The following is a 9,303-nucleotide window of genomic DNA, read 5'->3' on the forward strand; positions in this document are numbered from 1 at the left end:
TAAAATGATTTAATGAATAAATACGTAAAAACACCCACATAGAGAGGTCAACATATTAAAATGAATAAATAAAACAAAGAACAATCTCCGAGCTAATTCCCATGCAGGTGATGGTGTACGATCCCCAGGGAATCCAAAATAATATTTTCCGCTAAGATGGCAATATCCCCGATGCTAACACCTAGTATAACAAATAATCAAATATTTGTTTCCCATAAGGGTTACTATGGACATTAAAGACAACATGAGAAAGAAAATGAATCTTAGGACAAGACTGTATATTTGGTGGACATTTTTAAAATTCTCAATTTTAATATTTATGTATTGCATAATACTTATAGTCTAATAAAAAAAAGATACCTTTTGTACAAACATAGGAGGTCCTTAGGAGACAAAAGGTTTTTTTTTCAGTTGTTCACTTATATCTCAAAAACTCAAAAAATGATGTAGAAATAAATGTTCCATCAAAATCAAAGCAGACATTTCTTTCAAGGATGCTTACATTATTATTTTATTTTTTTTATAACAATTACAGTTTTTTATTTAGTGGCTATTTAAAATCAACAATTTCCAGGAAAATTGATTTGACTCATGTCTCCTCTTGGTATACCAAGTTAAAATGGCTTAATCCTACTTTCCAACAACACCTCCTTGGGGGTTTTCTTTTTAAAGCCTTTAAAACAAAAAAAATCTGCCAGCATCCGTGATCTCCTCACTCTAAGTTCATCCATCCATTCATTAAATATACTAGATCCCAACCAAATGATTTATATATGACCTCTTACAGAACTGCCTCCTTGAACAAATCCATCTTAATTTGTGCAACCTTATTCTGAAACTCTCTTCCTATCTCAATCCTCCTATCCTCATCCATTCTTTCTTTTAAACAACACCAATTCCTTCACATTTTACATAATCAAACAACCATGTCAATTTAAACAATCTGTACAGCCATAACACTAAATTTTAACAATAAATTGTAATTTCAACTTGAATATCGCAATTTTTCAAATATTTGCCAAACAATTAATCATAAAGTTTGAGCCATGTAATTCTTTATAGGGAATGTTAGTCCAATGATAAAATTATTTTTCATTCTATTTCATCATGAAATTGATGTACTATTTGGCATGGAAGATCACAAAATTTAGCAGATAACGTCATATTGCCATAACTTTAGATAAGTTGAAGATAAGTGAGTAAAAAAATGTATACTTTTGAAGAAAATAGAATGATCAAGAACTTCCTCTAAGCAAATTTCTTTCGGTTCCCTCCCCCATGTAAGAGAAGGGATAGACACTTAATGAATCCCTTCTCCATCGCCCATGTTCTCTACAAGCCTTTTTTGGCAATGAATAAAGATGAAAGAACAAAAAAATAAAAAAATATTTATTAGGTACATCTCACAGCTAATTTCAGTTAATCCAGATGGGATTAACCTCATGTTGGTGGGAGAAAACACAGTTGCATATTATTAATTTTACACAAGGGTTTTAAATTATGATTACCAAAACTTCTTTTAAATATGTATCAATTATAGTAATTGCAATTAAATGATGCAAAATTATACTATTCAACTGCAGCAGACCACTAGCATTTAAATTACTATTTGCTGAGATACTGTATATTTACTAGAAATAATATCATAAATTCCTTTAATGATTTACTAAAATGTGAACATTCAAAAACTATATCTATAATACTTACAAGGTGGAGTTCAATTTGATCACAGATAGAATAAAATTCTTCCATGCTTTTGTCAAATCTTGGAGGAGTAACATCAACAGGAGGAACATTTTTTCTATTAATAAAAAAAACAAATTATCCTTATGAAGATATTTGATTTAGGATCATAGTCAAGAAACAGTTCATTTAAAAAAATACAATATTTTAAAATATTTAATAAAACTATTAAAGATCATTGAAATTCCAAAGTTAATCTTAAATCATAACACTATTTACCAAATGGGAAATAATGAAACCTAAACAACCAAACCTTAGACAAAAACTACTTACAGTGATCCGACATCCACTAAACTGTTTTGGTGCAAAGTCTGAGCTGCAGTTTTTAACGTTGCCTGAAAATAAAAAGAGCATCATTTAGATATGTTCCAATTAAAGAAACAATAGACAACACTCTTCTATTTCTAATTTATATTGCAAAGCTACGGCTAGTAAAATAAAGAACCAGCCAGATTTTTATTTTACGGCTTACTACCTGGTTGAAAGTCTAGGCCTTTTCTTACCACTTCCTCCAATTGTCATGGTCTTGTGCTGCAGCTATCCAGTTTTACCCAGAACATTTTCATTATCACCCACCATACCATCTGATCATTTCACTTTCCCTCTCCTAATGTTTCCATAAATAGGCTGTGTTGGCAGCATTTCTCTATTCTTCATTCTGACGATATACCCTTATATCATTAACTTTTCAGCTTCATTGTCTTGACAATATCAGATTCTCCAAAGTCATTGTATACCTCCAGGTTAACTCGTCTTTTCCATTCTTCTCTAACACCTCTGAAAATTCAGCAGTGAATTTTCCTTTGAAGATCTGAAGCTCTTTTTCAGTAGGCTTTGATGCCCAACATTCAAATTCATAGAGAAGCACGGGGTTTTGCAGAGGTGAAGTTTGGTCTTTCTATAGAGTATTCGCCTGATAGCTGTTTTCTCAGGCTACAGTAATCCTTCTTCTAATTTCAATATTGGGGTCATTTCTTGAGTGACCACAGAATCCAGGTTAATAAACTCCAACACCTTTCCAAAGATAACGGTGCTCATTGACCTGTAGTCCAAGTTTTTTAGCTGCGCCCTCCAATGCAAGTAAAGCCTCAGTCATAGCTTGAAGGGACTTTCACACAATGTCTACGTCATCTGCATAAGCCACCAATTGGATTAATTTAGTGAATATGCTTCTTTGCCTGCATCTTCATAGCCTCAAGTGCCAGATTAAACATTATACAAGTTAGTACATCTCCTAGCCTTGAGTCCTTTTCTTGGATGGAATTCCTCAGATTTATCACCATTTATTATAATCCTACATCTCACATACTTCATACTGAGCTTTATCATGCCTATAAGTTTTTGAGGGATGTTAAATTCTCTGAGAGGTCTGTACAGCTCTTCTACCATTATGCTATCATAGGCTGCTTTAAAATCTATGAAAAGGTTGTGAGTTTTGGTTATAAATTCACGCCCTCTTTCAAGAATGGTCTGCAAACAGTAGATCTGGTCCAAGGTGAATCTTTCTTTTCTAAAGCTGTACTGGTACAAACCGAACTCACTTTCAGCTCAGAGTGAGAGGTGTTTAAATAAAATGTGTGATAATATCTTACAGGTGCAAGAAAGTAATGAGATACCTCAATAGTTGCTAAAAGCAAGTCCATCACCTTTTTTGCGTATAGGTCATACAATTGACTCATTACAATAAGTGGGAACTACCTCATCTGTCTACACAACTAGGAGATCTTGTAGTGCTTTAATCACTGGATGTCACTTACTCAAATGATAGAAGAGTGGAGTTCTGGGTTCTTGGTGGACTATACAACCAAGAGTTTAATTGAAATGATCAATTGTAAATATTTTAAGCAAGTAGGAAAGAATAAGTTAATAATTTTACAAACAATCTGGTCAATAATAGTAACTGTTAACCCACAATGAAATGAATGAATGAAAAAATAATTTTATTCTGGGACATATGTCCTCTAAGAATAAATACATGGTTCATACAATAAGATTTTTGTCTGGCAAGCATCTACAAGTTTCCAGTCAGTAAAATGAAATTACATTGGAATATTGGCTTAACTACTGTTTATAATGTTAATCAATATATGCCTATTTATTTGATTACAATGATGCGGAGGTTTAGTCATACAATAAGAGAAGGAATAGGTGTTGCTTAAAGGAAACAATGGATGAGGACTGGTGATTGGAAGAGAATTCCAGAAGGAGGTTGCACGTATGATGAAGGATTTGCTAAAGAAGGCGGTTCTATAGGAGGACATATATAAATCAATTGGTTGGGATCTGGTGTTTAATGAGTGAATGTATGAACGGAGAGGGAGGAGATCAAGGATATAGGTAGGTTTTTTGATTTTAAGGACTTGGAATAGGAAAACATCAAGGAGGTACTGCATTCGGGAGGTTGGATAGAGCCACTTCAACTCGGTATATCAGCAGGAGACTTGAGAGCGCCTTGGAAACCCAAAGATAAATCTTACAAAGCAATTCATGGGTCTCTTCAGTCTCAACTCTAGTCCTCCAGACAGCCCTCCATATACCAAGGAACCGTAGTCGAATTGGAGGAAGATGAGAGAGAATACTAGGAGCTGACGGGTGTTCTGAGGAATGGAATTACGAAATCTTAGGAATTTTTTGGTTCTATCACAATGTGGTGTGTCTGTTGGACCCAGCAACACTATTTTTAAACCATACGTTCTATATATTTGCATTTATTACACATTTACACGATATACAATGCATTTATTTGCATTTATTATACATATTTGCATATATATATATATATATATATTGTGTACTTATTTATTTAATTAGCTGGAAATAAATTACAAAACCTAAAAAAAATTAAATTAAATTAGTTAAGAACACTAAAATGAAAAACAAATAAACAACACTATAGGTTCTACAGAACCTCCTGTTGTACTGTGTAAAATTATTTACACATCGCTCCTTTGGGTAGATATTGGTACTACATAAAAGAAAGATAGATTTTTTATTTTGTATTGGATATATTCTTACCATAGTACCATTGATCGGAGTTTCTTTGGGGTGGTCTGCAGGAAGACCTTTGAAAGTAAATATAGTTTACTTTTTAATTTGTTGTTTTTATTAATGATCTAGATTGATCGTAATTTCAAAAATATTCTAGATACTCTAGTCACAGTCAATCATAATTCAACATTCACAACAAAGTTATATAACTGAGCAGTGATTTATGATGGCAGACAGTGACAGTAGAAACAAAATAATGATACTAGTTTCCAAGTACTATTCCGACATGGTGAAAGTACATGAACTCTCTTATGTGATTCCTACTTCAGTGAATTTAGGTCCCGAACTGAAAAGGACCCATTAGAAGTTTGTTTATCCCTTGAATGAGTGGAAGTCGACAGCTGTGAACCAATTAAAGTACTGGTAATAATAATGTATTTTATAACACACATCAATAAAACATTGTGTATAAGCGAGGACAGAGCTTCCCTTTACAAATTACTGAACCCATGACCTTCCATGGGTCGTAGGGGTTCACATTATTATGACAAGAAAGAACGCACCTACCCACCAAGTAAGAGTAGTGCTTTAGAACAGTCAGTAAAATAAATTCTATGTTGAAGAACTGTTCAGCTCATTTCACATATTATTGCTTGATGAATCATTCCTTAAAATACTGTTTTTCTCTTTAATTTTTTAAATGGTGATGAGAAGTTCATCAGATCCCAGGCTCTCATTAAACTTTTATAAATCGGTAATCATTAGTTGAAAAGGTTTATGGGTTCTAGATATTTCCTGGGTAGACATGATTTATATTAGGCATGCTTTTTCAGTTACTTATCGATAGGCGTTATTCCTATGAAGAGCTATTAGTAACCGACAGACCTTACCTGTAAGTGTCCCAAATTTTCTTGAGCTCTTAATTTGATTTAACTTCCTAATATTTTTTACCTAAAATGAAGGAAGATAGAAATGTTACTGTTTTAAACCATGTCACCGATGTTTGTCAAGAAAAAAGCAATGAGACACAAACATCTTAGGTTTTAGTTTTGCAATAGCAAAAAATATTTGTAAATAACACATCACAGAGATCAAACTACTACATATTACAACTCCTTTTAGAATAAAAATATGATGGATATAATAAAAAATTATTCTAGAATTTTAAATTGTCTTTAACTCTAGGGTGAGATGATAGTCCACTGTGTCAGCGTGCCCCCTCTGCCAATGGCTGTTCTGCTTCTGAGCAGAAAATATCTGCATCCATTAGGGAGATAATCTTTTAAGCCAGTGTAGCAAGAGGAAGTTGATAGCTGTGACCCGTTTAAAGGAGTAATAATATAAAAATAATAGAGTAGGAGATAAGCTATAACTGTTCTAAACAGAATAATAAGCACCAAAATATTCAACTTACAGCTTTGGAATCTTAGTCAATGAAGAGTTACAAATATGCATTGTACAATAATAATTTAATAAAATAAACATAATAAAACTAACTGCAAGAGATTCTCTCAATGGGCCGATGAGACTTTTAACTTTAGATATGTTATTTTCTTGTGCCTGAGGAGGTCCAGTCAATGGTTGTCCTTGAGAATTGACCATAACAGTATTGACTACTGGTTGCTGTTGCATGGGAACCTGGGTCATTACCACTGGCCCCTGCGGCATTACCTGAGGTATGTTCATTTTACCTAAAAGGCAGAAAACATAAATTGATTAACATATTTACAGAAAACATATTTAATAAATTTAAGGTACAAGGAGAAAATGGATTTTTTTTTATAATTTTCAGATTCACATGAAGATATTATTTTAAATACTAGATAGTACTCACATTGATTAAAAATAAAGGATTAACTAAAGTATACAGGAAATATACATATGTATCAAATAACTGTCATTTGAGGGGTCTCTAATTACACTCCCACCTAAGAACCCAGATGGAGACCTACAACCCAGGTCAATACATCTGCAGAAAATAAAGTTATTAATAGTATTCTTCCTTTTTGGCTATTAAATAAAATGTACATCCCTATTAAAACAATATACTAAGATCACTTAATGCTTTCATACTGAAAAGGTGCTATGTAAATCAATATGAACAAACTTCACAATAAATTCTTTAAAAAATATTCATTATTATCAACAGTTAAATAGAACTGAACACTTTACTTCTGCATCTGTTTGCCTGTTTAAATAAGTTAAAACATACAAATATATATTTATTCTACCTTAATGGGACTAGAACTCACACAGCTAAAACCTGTCAAGTTTCAAAACACAACTGATAACCGTTCGTGATTGAAACGTTCAACAATCTTAACTAAAAGTTAGCAATTATGAGAGATAGTTGGCCGTGGATGACTTGTACGAGGAGAACATGGTTGGGGATGTGGTCAACATGAAACAAATAAGTTACATCAACTTATTTGTGTTTCATTTTGACCGCCCCTCCCCCAACCATCTTCTCCTCATATGAAAATTAGCAAATTTATGAAAGTTGGGGATGGCAGAAGGTTTGTCAAGTACTACTACTTCTTAGCAAAAGTGAAGTCTAGGAGTGGGAGGAAGGGGTTGGCTACTCCTCCTCAGGTTTACGTTGAAGCTAACAGGAATTTCCCAAATTAATGTAATTATTAGTAAAACCGTTCATTTAACCACAAATGTGAACTAAGTAGAAGTTTTAGTAAATCCTATTTACCAATTATCAAATTATCCAATAATTTGTTTCATGAAAATCCATTGAGTGGTTCACGAGAAATTCGTATTTATGTCTGTTCAGATCGACACCTTTCAATGAGAACAGTAACAGGATCCCAAAGTATATTTGCTGTCATAAAAAGAAGACACTCATTATAAAATTTAATGAACTAAATTTTTATTATCTTTTTAAGTTTTTCAATAAATGTTTTCTCAGAAGAGTTAGTGAAAAATAAATTTCTTTCAAGGGACATATTAAGATATGAAGTTTGAACAAATAAATATGTAATTGTTTCTGATATACCTGTGAAATCACAAAAAAAAACAAAAAAAAAACGAATATTAACAACAAACTTAAACGTAAGGTTTCATTAACTCTCCAATTATGACTTGCAAGTAAGGCGCCTCAGATGTCTATCCTTCAAGACTATAATGTGAAAATACTTAAGTGTATCATGGGGATGGTAAGAAACCAAAAAATGCGAAGTTTTATAGCAAAGTGAAACAAGAAGGGACCCAATCACCAAGTGCCTTTTATTTATTTCTTTTTACATAACTGATGTTGAATTATTCTAAAGTTTCCCATCAAATTTTTGAGACCAGCATAGTGGATTTGAATTGTAGATGGACTAAATTATTGGAAGTAGCATTTAATACATTTTAAATTTAGTTCAATTTGTGATATAATGAAAGGTTTTAACGTGATTACAAACCAGTACTAAAGATACTATTTATATAAAATATTTTCTAGTATTAATAATTAATTAATTTAATTAGAAATTCAATAATATTTTAAACTAATATTTATTTCGTCCGATATAGCCTACCATAAATAGGTTAACTGTTTTGAAATTATTGGTTCAGCCAATCTCAAAAGTTGGTATTTCTCTTCTGACCTTCGAGTTAAATTTTTAAAGAAAATGTCTTTATCATTTTCAGTTCATTCATGATCACATCACTTCCAATTTTAAAATAATTCAGTTCCCACAATCTTCTTTAACTCATTATTATTTTGTTTTTTCACCTCTAAAATTTCTCATTACTAAATACACTGCACTTATTCCAACAAGTTGGATTATTACTGTTCTCAACGCACATTAAAATAAGCTGAGCTGGACTCAAAGACTAAGGACAAGTCTCTGCTTGTGGACAGGAAATATAGTATGCTGCAAAAAGCGCACTTCATGGATAGAATACAAAGCATGCTGGACCAGCATGTTGCAAAAATAACTGAGTGTGGACAGGATACAAAATATGCTTCTCCACTGGCTGGACCAGCATCCATCATTCTGTACACAGATTTAAATTAAAGTGAAGAAAAATTTTGAATTTTACTTTTTCATCTAACTAGAATTAGAAATTTTTAGTTTATTGCAATAGCTGGTAGCAAACTATTTATTTTTACCATTTCCGTTATAGCGTGGTAATCCTAAAGGTTGCCAATTTATTCCAACCAGAGTTTCGGTGAAGGGTGGTTATCCTACAGGTTACCGATTCATTCTAACCAGAGTTTCCATTCCACGGGCACGCCACGGAACAACAGCCAATCCCACACAGACCCAAATCGTCCGGCGACTCCACAGACCTGAGAGGTTGGTAAGGCAATATCTTTAAGATCCTGCTACACATTTGCCATACTATTTCAAATTCGAGCGTTGGCAAGTTTGTAGATGAGTAATTTGGATTGACTAACACAAGTTTGCCTGAATTTGTGGCTGACCCTTTGAGTATTGGTTTTTGGGCAAGAATCAAATAAGTGCCTAAAAAATTGGCAAAGTGTTTGTCATGCATTCACACGTTTGTGTTCAGTTAATATTCTCTTAAAACTTACATATATATGTGGTTCTATGTCCCGTCACCGAGACTAAGCCT

General features: G+C 32.8%; 1 protein-coding gene across 3 annotated transcripts in view; it reads right to left on the minus strand.

Annotated features, from left to right (window-relative positions):
- Positions 1–7,043, minus strand: part of ix (intersex) — an 8,740-nt gene extending 1,697 nt beyond the window's left edge. The window contains exons 1-4 of one of the 3 annotated variants that reach the window (XM_014426883.2): positions 6,963–7,043; positions 6,229–6,422; positions 2,017–2,078; positions 1,708–1,801 (exon numbers count right to left, since the gene is read on the minus strand). In XM_014426883.2, coding sequence (XP_014282369.1) covers positions 1,708–1,801; positions 2,017–2,078; positions 6,229–6,417 — 345 coding nt within the window. In that variant the 5' untranslated portion in view covers positions 6,418–6,422; positions 6,963–7,043. Of the gene's footprint in view, positions 1–1,707; positions 1,802–2,016; positions 2,079–6,228; positions 6,423–6,565; positions 6,769–6,962 lie in introns of those variants that run through there. The other 2 variants (XM_014426884.2, XM_014426885.3) reach the window with 2 other exon arrangements.
- Positions 7,044–9,303: the final 2,260 nt, after the last annotated feature.

This window comes from Halyomorpha halys, unplaced genomic scaffold (genome assembly GCF_000696795.3).
Source record: "Halyomorpha halys isolate HHAL.00 unplaced genomic scaffold, Hhal_1.1 Scaffold599.1, whole genome shotgun sequence".
Classification (NCBI taxonomy): Eukaryota; Metazoa; Arthropoda; class Insecta; order Hemiptera; family Pentatomidae; genus Halyomorpha; species Halyomorpha halys.